This window comes from Macrobrachium nipponense, chromosome 30 (assembly GCF_015104395.2).
Source record: "Macrobrachium nipponense isolate FS-2020 chromosome 30, ASM1510439v2, whole genome shotgun sequence".
NCBI lineage: Eukaryota > Metazoa > Arthropoda > Malacostraca > Decapoda > Palaemonidae > Macrobrachium > Macrobrachium nipponense.
The window spans coordinates 36,386,676-36,400,956 of record NC_087218.1 but is presented as its reverse complement, the minus strand read 5'-3'; the positions used below and the strand labels follow the sequence as shown (position 1 = coordinate 36,400,956).

The 14,281-nt window shown below is 39.0% G+C and overlaps 1 protein-coding gene across 1 annotated transcript; it reads right to left on the bottom strand.

The window, feature by feature from the left end:
• Positions 1-539: 539 nt before the first annotated feature.
• LOC135202114 (uncharacterized) lies at positions 540-12,543 on the bottom strand (the record flags this gene model as incomplete). Its single annotated transcript, XM_064231365.1, has 5 exons — positions 540-1,628; positions 3,702-3,897; positions 4,175-4,345; positions 11,892-12,093; positions 12,339-12,543. Coding segments are annotated over 5 exons (1,548 nt in total), but the record flags the coding sequence as incomplete, so codon positions are not given.
• Between the last annotated feature and the right edge of the window lie 1,738 nt (positions 12,544-14,281).

Genomic DNA, 14,281 nt, shown 5'->3' with positions numbered 1-14,281 from the left:
GTGCACAAAGTTTTCTTTGCTTTCCTGTATCTAATATTCGCCTCGTACTTTACATACGTGTTGTATTAGACATTTAGCTTAACAAACCGAAATTACTTTCAGAAATGAATTTTGAATTACCCTAATATAAATAAAGTAAAAATAATTTAAATCCAACCCTTTTAAAATAAAGATGTAGATGTGTTCAGCCCATTTTTTGACAAATATTTCTAAACAGGATTACATTTGAACCACCTACTATAGTGATGAATGGTACATAAACTCTTTTAAATACCCAAATTTACTTAGTACTTAAGTTTACGTACTCTAATTAAGATGAACTTGCTGCAAGAATCTATGGATACATGTCCACATAACAATAACACTTACTGTATAGTTGAAAGAAAGATGCACTAAAAATATACACTGGATCAAACATACACAGACTTCAGGACATACTGCAGTAATTCTTACAGGTCTTGAAAACTAAGTAAAAATGGCTATCAAACCTGGACAAAGTAGTGGTACTACAGCCACTATGTAATGAATAAAATCTCATATTGTCATAAATTCCTTTAATAACTTTCCAGACACATTACATAAGTACAAAAACCTCTCCAAGAGATCACAGCAGCATCAATAGAGAGAAAACCTTATTTAAAGAGTATTTAAGGTATACAGTAGTATATAAAAATAAGTGAAGCACATTTGTATCACATTGGGGATCACTACATAAAACACCTAACACTTTTTGGTACCACTTCTGTCAATAAAAATAACTATTAGCAAATATATAGTTCTCATATCCATACAAACATTCTTAGAAGCTGTTCATCACAGATAATGATAATTAAAAACTACATTACTACAAAATATCACAGGTCCTCTACATCACCAACATTTTTAGAGAGAGAAATGAATGATGGCATCTTCTTAGGGAGAGGACGTCGCTCAAAAGCATCGCATTTGAAGTCTTGTGTGTTGTCTTGCATTTCTTTGGTCCTGTTGCTACAGATTCCTCTCCTGTTGGCTTGAGTCTTCTCTCCCTCACTGTCTTTATTGCTGGAAGATCCTGGTGGGGTTTCATACATTCCTTTCAGCTGCTCTATTTTCTGCAGCACCTTCCCTCTCTTTTGTTCTAAATCTAAAGCACTTGGAGTCTCTTCTTTAATTCCAGCAATTCCAGTTAACGGTTCCTTCAAATCATCACCAGGTAAATCAGAGCAAAAAGACCTCTCTAAGAGGTCCACTTCCATTTCATCTTTCCTTGTGTTTGAATCATCATTTACCTTCTGTCCCCTGCTTTCTATATCTTTCATAACAACACCATCTTCAACACTGGGAAGAATACCCTTGCCTACATGAAAATACCTCTTCAGTATACCATCATCATCAGCAACAACCAATTTTTTCTTTTTCTGTTTTATGCTGGGCTCCCCTAACACATCAACAGAGTCACTGGATTTGCGTCTTCTTGGCTGAGAAACACGCATTTTCATCAGGGAAGTGCAGGGGGTTACAGGTTCTAGAGAGACACTTTTCTTCTTTTTTCTTGATCCCTTACGATGTGAGAGTGGACAAGCTTCGCCTCTGGGACACTTACCTGATGCGCTAAATTCTTCACATTCCAACACATGGTGCTTCTTGCACTGAAATATCAAAGTAAATATGACATTGCATGTTCTTTTACAGGAAGAAAGAAAGTGGATTTTATAAATTCATTAAAATGAAACTTAAGAGTTCCACTTTCTTTTTGGGGTGGGTGGCAGGAGGCATTACATAAACCCAGCCTTACACTATTTGTAAACGAAATGGTGCTTTCAACATCTGGATAGACAAACAACTCCAGACTTACCAATTATTCAGTCTTAACAGTTCCTTCTGTTAAATGTGACTAAACCCTAGTATTCACAAGATTTGCAGTATTATTAGTTTAAGAGACTTTGCGCCGGATGAATAAATAACACTTATTATTACCAGGAAAATATAACTGATGAAATAGTATTATGTATCTGGAAGAAATCAGTTCAAAACATCAACTTCAATAAGGTGCAACATTAAGCAACTGTGCCTATCTTAGGAATTTGAAGTAAGACAACTCTTTATTTTAGTTTGCACTTAACAAAGTAAATAATATTCTAATTTTGAAAATAAACAAAACCACCTAGGTTTGCATTACCACAACCTCTTCTCATCTTCAGAATCTTCAGGAATGCACTTCTCAGAAAGTGAAGGGCATCTCCCTGATTCCCCTCCAAGACGTTCACAGGAGCGGGGATCATAAAGGAAGGTCTCTTACTGTCTTCTTGGCCAAGAGCCAAACTCTTTGCTACAATGTCTGAGCAAAACATAAAGCACACCATTGTTCAATCCAACGTATAGGTTGGGTTGCCTACACAAATTCCTGACAGAAGCCTTCCTTACCTTGCTTCATTAATTGTAATGCTGTTCCACCTAGGGAAACAACCAGTATACAAACTACATGTTTAGCAACAATAAAATGCATGTAGCATTGCCTTCCATGCAAACATTGAAAAATGGCTATCTTGATTAGAGAGAGAGAGAGAGAAAAAAAAAAAAGCTCTGAAAACAATCAATGCATTCCTATGTACAATTTATGCCTGGGTAGTTTACTAACAACAAAGCAATAAAAAAGTACTTCATCATTCATTATACCACCCATCCAGATTATATGAACAAACTCAATGAAGAGATGAAATACGTATGATAATTAGTAAAACGACAACATATTTCATAAAAATGGAGGCAATAACAACATTAATCCTCACAATCTAGGCTAAACATATATTAAGCACACTCCTAAACCAGGCTAAATTTAAGGATGACAAATTAGAAAAAAAATAAATAAAAAACATCAATGGAAAGAGGAAGATATGGATATGCAAATGGTATAAGAAAAATTGTTAAAGAATTTTCTGTACCTTTCAGGGAAAGTTAAAAGTGAACATTTCGAACCCTGTGCAGGGCCTCTTCCCAAAAGACAGTCGTAAAAATATGCTAATTTTATTTAGTTATAAGTGTCATTTCTAATACATATTTTTTGTCATTTTTTTTTTGTAAAATTTTAATCACAGCTCACGCAACATCATAACAGATAAGAATTAAAATCAGTACCAAATTCTGAGCACTACATTTATTGTAAAATATTTAAAAGACATCCAGGGCCCATGATATCTCAAGTCAAATTGATCTCCCTCTATCCTCTAATGGGCAACTTCACTTGCTGTGTAAGTTGCCAGATGTCATTTATGGCCCATGGAAGTGATCTGAACACCTTTCCCACAAAATTCTTTCAAACTGAATGGTGTGAAATCTTGAACATGTATGTATGTTGCTATGTTACCTGGAATTCACCCCACAGCTTTAAGTAAACATGTACATAAATAACCTGGGTACATGGGGTTAACAAAGTAGGAAGTATGGGGGCTTCCTCTAGCAAAGCAATGGCCATATTTTCATGATATGAATACTCAGCTCTTGACTAACACTGCACCATATCAGGAAGTATAGCATCTGAAGAATAAATGGCTTTCTTTTGTATGGATACCTTACCTTTTGTAATATACAATTGCTTTGTTTTGCTAGTAACATAACCAAGAATCCAGAAGAGTTGTACTGTGGGATCAAAAACATCATAAGAATACAAGCATCATACTAATCAGTATACTGACAAATAAAACAATCTACAATAATGAACTTACCTCTTGACCAAGAGGACAATGTCCATGAAGAAAGTCTAAGCAAATTGGTGCATTGGGGCTAACCCTAACATGACGGTATGGGCAGTCATCTCGAGTACATATTGACCGTACAAAATGAGAGCACACAGGCATCTTGTCAGGATCAATTTTGTGTGAAAATGGGCAGTTACTAACAGGACAACGACCACGCAGAAACCTGCAATAAATTATGGGTGATTATTACTTTTCTCCTGAAACAGGATTACTGACATTAAAAGTCTGCCACTATATCCGCATTTTTATTTTGGGCACAATACTATATGAGGTTGAGATCACGCTGAGTTATATTACATCGGCCATGACACTATGCCATACATTAGTATCATAAAACACCTCATGATAACTTTCAAAGATGAATTTAAGATCATAAGGAATACATGAATTACATTTCACACTGCATATTCTATATTCATCAATGATTTCTGAAATCTCACCTTGTGCAAATGGCTATTTTGGTTGGGTCATGGAGATACGGGCAGTCTCCCTTGTCCTTTTTAGTACATCTCCCAAACCTGTTGAAGAAGATGCAGTACTGGTTACGTTTCTGCAACGTGCCCCTTCTCTTCTTCTGAGATAAGGTTACCATGCTTCGGTGCTTGGCAGAGCTGTAAAGAAAAATAAAGTCATCATTAAACTCTGTTTAGGAACCTTTCACTGTATAAAAATGATTACTATTCCATGTATTTATTCCAAAAGGTACAATTATACAAACTGGAATAGTCTTATCATCAATAATCTTTCTAATAAACTTAGCTTATTGATATACAAAACATTTTACTCATCCAGTGCTATGATAAAGAAATACGTAGTATAAAGTTAACTGTCAATGAAGTGGGTGAAATGCTCTGTCATTTGATAACCCAAACCACTGGCAACTTACAAGTCATTCTCTGTTGCAAGTGGCATCCACCTCAAGATTGGGAGACTAAAACTTAGTGTATAGCAACCATACTATTGTTGGCTAAAGATTTTTCACCACCCTTTCCCTTCAAGAGGTTTGACATGAAATGAGTTCTCTCTACTCTCTTCTGCCCAGTACTTTTTCTGCCTCAACTCCTATCAGGTCTCTTATCACTTTTTCACATGAATTCCTCAGCTTTCCTAAGTTTTTGACATGCTACTTCCAAATCAATCTGCTTTTCAGACAAACTGTTCTTCATCCATTCTCCTCACATGTCAAAATTATCTCAATCTTTGAGATCTTAGTCTATGTACCAGCCTCTGGACCTCACATCTCTCTTTCAATTCCTCATTCATAACATGTCCAGTCAGCTCACAGGCCATGTATTTTAATATTCTATGGTCAAACCTTTTCAAAATCTCCATTTTCTGCTACACATGGGATTTTTAATAAATTCTATGAATTGTCTGAGGTATCCCACATACAATCATTCTGAGCACACTCTTAACCCAAGATATCTTGCACAGGAGCAAAAGTATGATGATTCAGGAAAGGTGGAAGATGGCATTAGAGGCACCTGAAACAGTTGTGATTTGCTGAGGCCCATTTTGCTTAAAGCAATGTAGATGAGTTGTTTCAGACTTCCAAGCAGAAAAAGAGCTGAATCTGTTAAACATGTAACCCTCAGTGACATGTTAAGCCAAGCCCCAAGGCTGGAGTAAATTATTCTTTTTTCATGAGGGATGAAAACTGGAATAAATAAAATAAAAATGCTGGACAGGTTAGTAGGAAAAGAGAAAAAAGAATGGATGAGATGAGTGTCAAGAGTCCTACATAATGAGTTTGGTCTTCTCCATTGCCTGAAATAAAATAAATGGCAGGACTGGCCAATGCATTTTTGCAAGCTGAAAAGCTGGTGTATTCTACATCTTTGATGATGCTGCTCAATTATTTGAAATTACAAAAGGATATACTAGTTTCAATATAACCTAGCAAAAAAATATATATATATATAAATTTTCTTAAAATTTATTATTTGGATACTTACATATTGTTAAATTTAGCTATATCTCCCCGCCAATTAGGTGAGTCGGCATTCAAACAAAAAATAAAAAATCGAATGGCTGCCTGGATGACTGTCTAGTTTACCTGTTCTCCACCAGGTGTGTTTCGAATGTTTTAGCTCGTCAGAATTCTCCTTGATAGCCTACTTTAACAGTAGGTATCCAAGTAATAAATTTTATTATGAAAATTTATATTATTTGAGATGAATCTTACCTACTGTTAAATTTAGCTGATTCTCACATTAAGAAGAGGATGGTGGGTAGTGCAGCTAGACAAAATTTCGCTCAGCCATTCGAGCTAAAGGTTTCTTATACGAAACCCAAAACATTCTCCCCTGATCTGGAATCAAGGCTCTCATACATATGCAGCAAAGAGCAGCCTTGTGGAGAAAACCGCTTCGATTCAGCCAGCATGAAACGCAAGCGGTATGAGGGACCCCTGTGCCTGGGTCCAAAAGCCCTATCAAACGACAGTCACTAAAATGAATACCTTTACAATATAAAGGTACACTCCTATGCAAAATTTGTACCTTCACGCTCCCCAAAATATTAAAAACCGGGATTTTAACAAAAGAGCCTAAAGAATTGCTCTTTTTCGGTTCAGGAAAAGACTACCCACTACTAGTAGCGGATTAAGGGCTTTACTGTTTTCAAACACAATTCTGTGTAGGTAAGGTAGTGATTGGGCAAAAACTGAATTATACTTCTACTGTGACACATCAATCCTATTCTGGAGCGACAAATTGACTTAACACTAAATGAAGTTGCAACTGCTGCTCACATTATGAATGTTTAACTTCAATAAGGTAGAAGATATGGAGCTAGTTCTCATGCACTAGCCTATCCATTATGTCAAAGAGGACCTTGTGTTCCTTGACAGTTTCTAAAAATCATAACACAAAAGGTTAACTTTGCCTCTTCCACGCTTAACCTTCACAAATACATTCTAGGTTTTCTAAAACCACAAAACAAAAGTTAACTTTGCCTTCAAGTTTAACCATTGGCAAAGGCATTATAAGTTTCTAAAAATCACAACACAAAAGGTTAACTTTGCCTCTTCCAGGCTTAACCTTCACAAATACATTCTAGGTTTCTAAAATCCACAAACAAAAAGTTACCTTTGCCTTCAAGCTTAACCATGGCAAAGACAGCTAGGGTTTTCTAAAACCACAAAACAAAAGGTGATTTTTGCCTCTTCCAGGCTAACCTTTGACCACAACATCTGTTTTTTCTTAAAACCACAAAACCAAAGGTTAACTTTGCCTCTTCCAGCATTTACCTTTGACAAAGATGTTCAAGGTCTCTAAAAGGATGATAAAAATGTTCTAGGTTTAACCTTCAAATTTAAATGCCCAACAGGACAGAGAAGTTTCCTCTTCCCCCCCCCACCCCAGAGGGGTTAAATTGGAATTCTTACAGGGAACTGTAAAGCATAGCCTTAACATCACCCTCAGTTCTAAGGCAGAAAGCTAAAATAGCATTCCTTTTACACCAGCTAAAAGAAGGGTGCTGACAGTAAATTTACTTATTGATCACTGCTAAATAAAAGTTCTTACAGTAAATTCAGATCAAGTTTAGACCCGCATCTAAACTCCAGAGGGAGACTGATATAGAGATGAAGGGGCTTCAGTCTCAATACCTTACAGTGCTGGTCCTCAGCAAGATCTAAAAGTACTTAATGCAATGCCAAGGAAAGTACGTATGGAACGATAACTTTGGAAGTAGATTGTGAAAAGTCTTATCTCCTCTAAACAGAAAACATTGACGTCTACAAGGTTCCACGTGCTGAAAATTCCACCAGAATGGTACCCTCAGCAACACACAGAACACTGCTTCTGACCCCAGGCCATGGCAGTTTTAAATTAAGGACAGATCCTACGATAATTTGAAAATCTTATTATTGGGGGGGACATTCTAACATCTCCAAGTAGTTAAGGAGATGCCTACGTCAACAGAACTGTATGGAATTTTGTGGTAGAGTTGATTTCTTCTCAACGGAAGAAAGAGACATCTACCAAGAGCATTGGAAATTCTGAAAAGTTTTGCCCTGAGGCTACAAGGGCTCTACAGGAGACTAAGCAATTCTTGAACTTGAAATTGCTCAATAGAATTCAGAGTAGATACAAGTGGCAGGCCTATGAGTCTGAATTAGGCAAAATTTAAGGAAACATCCACTGCTCAAGCCTGAGAGCCAACAAAGTAGTAGTAGTAATCATTCGGATGTCCCTGTTCATCTACCTACATGCTAGGAAGATGAGTGTTCCTTAAATCCACACAAAGTGTCAAACTTACAGATGTCAAGGCCCTTGTAGGCAGTTGTTCTTCCTGAATCCCCAATTGCTAAAACACTGTCCTTCCACAGAATGGATGACCAAACCAATATGTTGTTTCATTTCACTCAAAGCAGCAAACTTCCCACAAAGACTTTGTTTCTGAACGGGAATAAACCCGCTAAGCATCCTGATGTCTTTCCACTGCCCTGACATCTAAAAAGTTTTACCTGGTGTAGTTTGACCATTCTATATTGCATGAAAGTGTAATGACACTAGTTAAACTCTGTGTTGCATGACAGAGGGAAAAGACCAAAACTTGGACTTAGGTTTAAGAACCAAATTGATGATTCCTGGTTACAGTGTCCCTCCTACAGTCCTGGTGCCAAAGTTGGTTCTGGATTACTTACAAATTTAATGAAAGTTATTTGTAAGTCGTAATTCTTAAGCTGAAACTGTACATTAATTAAGCATGATTATCTGAAAATAAGCCGTGAGGCCATGTTTCCTAATGAGGAAAAGCCCTTACCATATAGGAAGTTTCTTTCAGGTCTAAAATCTTCAAGCAGCACATGCCTATTCATCTTGACCGACAAGCATGCATAATTAAATATCATCCCCACATCGCTAGATAAGAATGGGGATATAAAGACTTAACAATATAATGCATAGAAATTGAGTCAGAAGAAGCAACAGGTCCTTGGCCTTTGGAATACTGTTGACAGTGGGCTAACTTGAATCACTGATTCAGTAGAAGTGTCTTGCTCCTAAAGTCGGCACCATCTACCTATGGGCAACAAATCCCTGACATAACTTACAGAGGGCTGCACACTAACCGAAACAAAGTGCACAGAACAGCAATACCTTCTAGTTAAAACCTCTTGAAGGAACTTGCATGACTGTGGATGTATGGTAAGTGGAATACATTCTGCATGTGTACCACAGGTCTGACCATTCTTTGGAAAGGCACTAAAACCATGCTAGAAAACCAACAAGTATATGGGCAGACACTTACTGTTATTCAGTCCCAAATGTCCAAGAATATCTCCAATTACTTATGGGTGTCTTCCTAAAGAATTACCCTTGGACCACCATTCCCTCTATATACAATCTCCTACTAAAAGAGATTTATGCGAGATCTCTGCTGAAGACAAGGGAAACTATAAGAGGGAGATTAAACCAGTGGAGGACACCCAAAAAGAATCACAACTGCCCTTCACCGTCTCCACCATATAACATACTGGTCCTAAGTTAACATACTGGTCCTAAGTTAACATACTGGTCCTAAGTCTCCATGCATGTTAGGAGGTTGCAACTGTCCATATCCCAGAACCTGAATCTGCACTTATCCCCGAAAGGTATAAAATAAGACTACCAATAGATAATCCCGAGCTGCATAATCAAACAGGAAGAGAAAGTGTTCTCACTTCTTCCAAGCAAAGTGAGTATAAGCATGAGGACATTACCCTGCAGCATCAGAAATGCGTTACTTGTTTTAGTTACTTGTTTCCTCGCTAAAAACTCCCGCTAGGTTGGCGTCTTCACCTCTCTAAGAAGTTGCAGAGGCGAGACAACGTAGATAAAAGGTAATAACTCAAGTTAGACTGAAAATCCATCAGCATGTCTGTCAGTCTCGAGTTCATTTCCCCACAGGAAAGAGAAAGAAAGCAAACCTCCTATTAAAGACGGTTCAAGGACCAATAAGTGTTGTAAAGCAAAAGGCGGTGGCCTTCGGCTCTCCGCGACTTTAAAAGACAAGACGACAAGCCAAGGCAGACACAAAGGGAGATTGTGTCCGAGGACGAGAAAAGTTACAAAATGCTCTTAAATCGGAGAAAGCGTTGGTTCTCTTCTCCAATATTTAGAGTGCGCCAAAATACGCTAAGACAATTAAGATATTATATTCTCTATGTGGCCTCTATACTCAGCAAAATGAGGATAGAGCAAGGCGTAGTGTGGCAACAAACGCCGACCGGCCCAAACGAGTTCCTCCAACTCCATTCAAACTCTTCCATCAGCGGGTGATGGGAGGAGACAGCTGATGACAGGAGGTAAACAAAGAGCTTAAAGGATTGCTCTTTCTCCGCAACCCTTGCCGACAAAAAGCGACACTTATCGACAAGTGTCGCTTTTTGTTGCTCTTTCTCCGCAACCCTTGGCGACAAAAAGAGGTGGCAGCAGCTGAGTGCTGTATCGAATCCACCACTATTCAATAAGAGCAAGACAGTTTAAGCGACTCGGGACTCGGCAAAGTCTGCACTCAGCATGAGTCAACTGCATTCACATGAGTCAACAATGTCCACAGATGTATCAAACCAAATTATTGTACCAAATCTCTTCAAATTATTGTATTTTGATTAATAATCGTTTATCGTACAGAGGGTCAAATTATCATACTCGTACGATAATTATCGTACGTCTCGTACGCCTGGGAACCCTGGTCCGCAGTCCGCATGAGTTGACAGAGGGAGAGAGAGAGAACGAAGGGCCAAAAGTGGGAGGCGGTGGGAGAGGAGTTACAACGACGCTCCCGCCTCGTCCGAAAGCGATCGCACATACTTGAAAGCATTCCTATATGAAACTAAGTTAGAAATCTCTGAAGCTAGAATATCTAACTCGGCGAGAACTTTAGATACTACAGACAGTGTAGACTTGAAAGAGAAACATTAATCGAGGCAGTAGTAAGAGATCTACCGATAGTCGAAGAGGAAGCATGCAAAGAAAAAACACAAGCATTACGAAGATAAAAGAATATGCTAGCATACAAGAATTTAGAATAACCAAAACATGAGAGATAAACAGTCGACCGAGTCGACATATCTAAACGTGTAAAACTCACTACTGATACAGTATCATCTCAATAAAATTTCTATACCTACATCATATAATATTAAGCCTATGCATGCTAACACTTCAAACTAGATGTTGAAGATGAAAGAATGCGCCTACGGAGCGAGCATTAACACTTACCGAAACGGTCCTTATGTGAACTCTTTAACGGTCCTTTGGCGAGAACCCTTTAAACAAGATTCAGACCATGAAAAGGGCCAAGTAGGTATTGGAGGGCACAGAACCCCATTGTCTCGAGAACCGACCCAGTTCCCTGGCAGCGGACGCTTCCAACTGTCGCAGGGCAGTCCTAAGCTCTAGCTACGTACAGACGAGGGCACCAACACCTTACTTCTAACAGGGAACACAAAAATGAGCGCATACTGGAGGGATTCGGAATGTTCCCATCACGAACTAAGTTCAAATTGTATTAGAACTAAAAATAGGTTAACGTTCTAACTTCTCATTACGCTTTTCCTGAACCGAACGGGGAGCAGAAAGTGGAGCTACAATGGAAGTCAATACTAGCCTACTAAAATGCCTAGTCTGAGTAGGGATAGCCTGACAGGTTTAAGTCCTGATCTACCTAATTGCTTTCGCAATCTATTAGTTCCAGTCTTTCCTATATCTGACATATTCAGGCATAAATTTCTCAGAACAATTCCCTACATTCTTCACATCTAGTAGTTCCAAAATCACACTCTGTACCCCTGCCAGTACAAAGGAATGTTGATCAACTTCCAATTTCACCATCCTGGTTACACCAAAACATTCCTACATAGCCTGATGTTATTGGTTTTGCTTCCGGTGGAAGATATCCTAGGAAAATGAAATTATAATACCGTAAACAGGTGTAAAATAGCCAAACTTCATAGAATACCAACAATCACCTAGCCGCAATGGCGGCAAGGAGAATTCTGACAAGAGCTAAAACATTCGAAACACCAGGTGGAGAACAGTAAACTAGACAGTCATCCGGGCTGCTATTCAATTTTTTTTTTCATTTAATGCCGACTCGCTTAATCGGCGGGGATAAATAGCTAAATTTAACAGTAGGTAAGATTCATCTAAAAAAAAAAAACTTTACCTCAAAACTGCTCTTGCTTGATGAGCTTTGGTGAGTTCATAATGGCCAGTCTTGGTGCGAGAATATGTCAATCCCCCAATGTGAACTCTTGATAATAAGGGCTTGGATGTGGATAGAGGTTTGCTCTCCAGTCGCGTCAAAGTACGGCCACCGGCACTGACACTATATTGGTTGCCGTGTAATTTTAAAATGCATTTTGAGCCTACAGAGTAAAATGCAATGAGGATAATGATGAACATAGCACCACAAAATAAAAACATATCAAGTTCAATGTTGTTTCAATTCAATATCAGCAAATATCAAAGAACAATATTAACACTGTACAAATTCAGTGATTACACAGTGAACTGCATTAACAAGTCAATATCCTTAATGGAGTACAAACTTATAACTTTTAACTTTAAAAGAATTAAAATCACCTGGAATGACCTCACAGTAACTGTTTACCTTTAGCAGTAACATTAGAGAGCTGCTTCTTTGCCGTCTGTTTGTGAAGTGAAGTCTTCGTAGCTTTATACAAAATGTTACCAATATTCACGAACCGATCTGAGAAACTACCAGGGTCCCTGTGTACACATAAAAATTTAATTACTTCATATATATAATTAATAAAAAGAAAAAACAATTGGTCAATAATATACAATCCACTTATTTAGACCTTAATCATCAGAAAATGTGAGATAATAGTTCTATAGTCTTATAAAGGTTTAGGTTGCAAATGGATATCCTTTTAATCATAATAAAATTGAAGGCTTAAACAAAAGGCAAGAGCATAAACTGCTTGAAATATAACAATTTTACGTAAATTGTATTTTTCCTAACTATACAAACCTGAGGTCCTTTATAATAGGAAGGTAACTAGCGGCAGCTGGAACGGTCGTAAGCTTCGAACAAGGGAGTTCGGTAGTTAACTGCTTGTCTGACAGTGTGCACACCGCGCGACTGGGAGGTGAAGAACCACTTTGCTTTAAGCCCAGGAAAACGCAGAGTGAGGGGTGGCATGAGGTGGGATGTGTAAAGGACCTCAGGTTTGTATAGTTAGGAAAAATACAATTTTCGACAAATTGTTATTTGTTCTGATACGAATACAAACCATTGGTCCTTTACAATAGGAAGACTCACTTCTTGGTGGGAGGAATCTGAGTCTTAAGAACAGACTGGTGTTCGCCCAACCTTGGATTCCTCCTTGGTCGTAAGAGCAGAGGGAGGGATCCTAGACTCTGCCCAATGATCGGGGTATGTACCATAGGATCAATGGTCAGACCTCTGGACCCAAGTAATAAGAGGGAGGCAAGCGTACCTCTTAAAAATGACAATTTGTCGAAAATTGCATTTTTCCTAACTATACAAACCTGAGGTCCTTTAACAATAGGAAGGTAACTAGCGGCAGCTGGGACGGTCGTAAGCTTCGAACAAGGGGAGAACGGTAGTTAACTGCTTGTCCGATTGTGCGCGCGCCGCGCTTTGCCGAGCGGTGAAGAATCACTTTTTGCTTTAGGCCCATGCAAAAAGTTGCAGAGTGAGGGGTGGTATGAGGTGGGACTATATGTAAAGGACCTCAGGTTTGTATAGTTAGGAAAAATGAAATTTTCGACAAATTGTCATTTATTCCGATACGTAATACAAACCCTCGGTCCTTTAACAATAGGAAGACTCACTTCTTGGTGGGTGGAATCTGAGTCTTTTTGGTGAACAGACTGGTGTTCGTCCAACCTTGGAATGCCTCCCTGGTCGTAAGAGCAAGGGAGGGATCCAAACCTCTGTCCGATTGATCGGGGTGTGCACCGCAGGATCAATGGTCAGACCTCTGAGCCAAGTACTAAGAGAGAGGCTAGCGTATCTCGTTGTACCAGCAAGCAAGAACTTGCTCCTTTACAAGAGCCAACATAAAGTTATGGGTTTGTCTCAAGTAGGCATCCACTCCTTCCCCCTTGTTGGAGGGAGTGGAGGATATTTGCTTCTATCCCTAACTAAAGGGATAGATTGGGGCTCGGTCGAGTAGCTTACCTGCATCGAAATTCCTTCCCAGCATGGTGATGACCGAACCGTGACCCTCTGCCCACAGGTAGAGAGAGAGAAAAGAGGAGAAGAGAAGCCAGTCGCACTCTCATTCACCCATTCATTCCTACAGTCACACCAGGAATCGATGCTGTCTGCCTGCTCGGGTGCTGGGTAAGCTTACACAACTGTTTGAGCAGCCATCACAGGTCCAAGGAAAAAAAGTATCCAAGGCTTGTGGGCAATATCTCGAAGGTAGAAGGACGTGAAGGTAGTCTGGTTGGCCAGACACCTGCCTTCAGGACCTGCGCCACGGAGAAGTTCTTACGGAACGCCAAAGAGGGTCCAATACCTCTGACTTCGTGGGCTCTCGGTCGGAGCGTACGGATGTC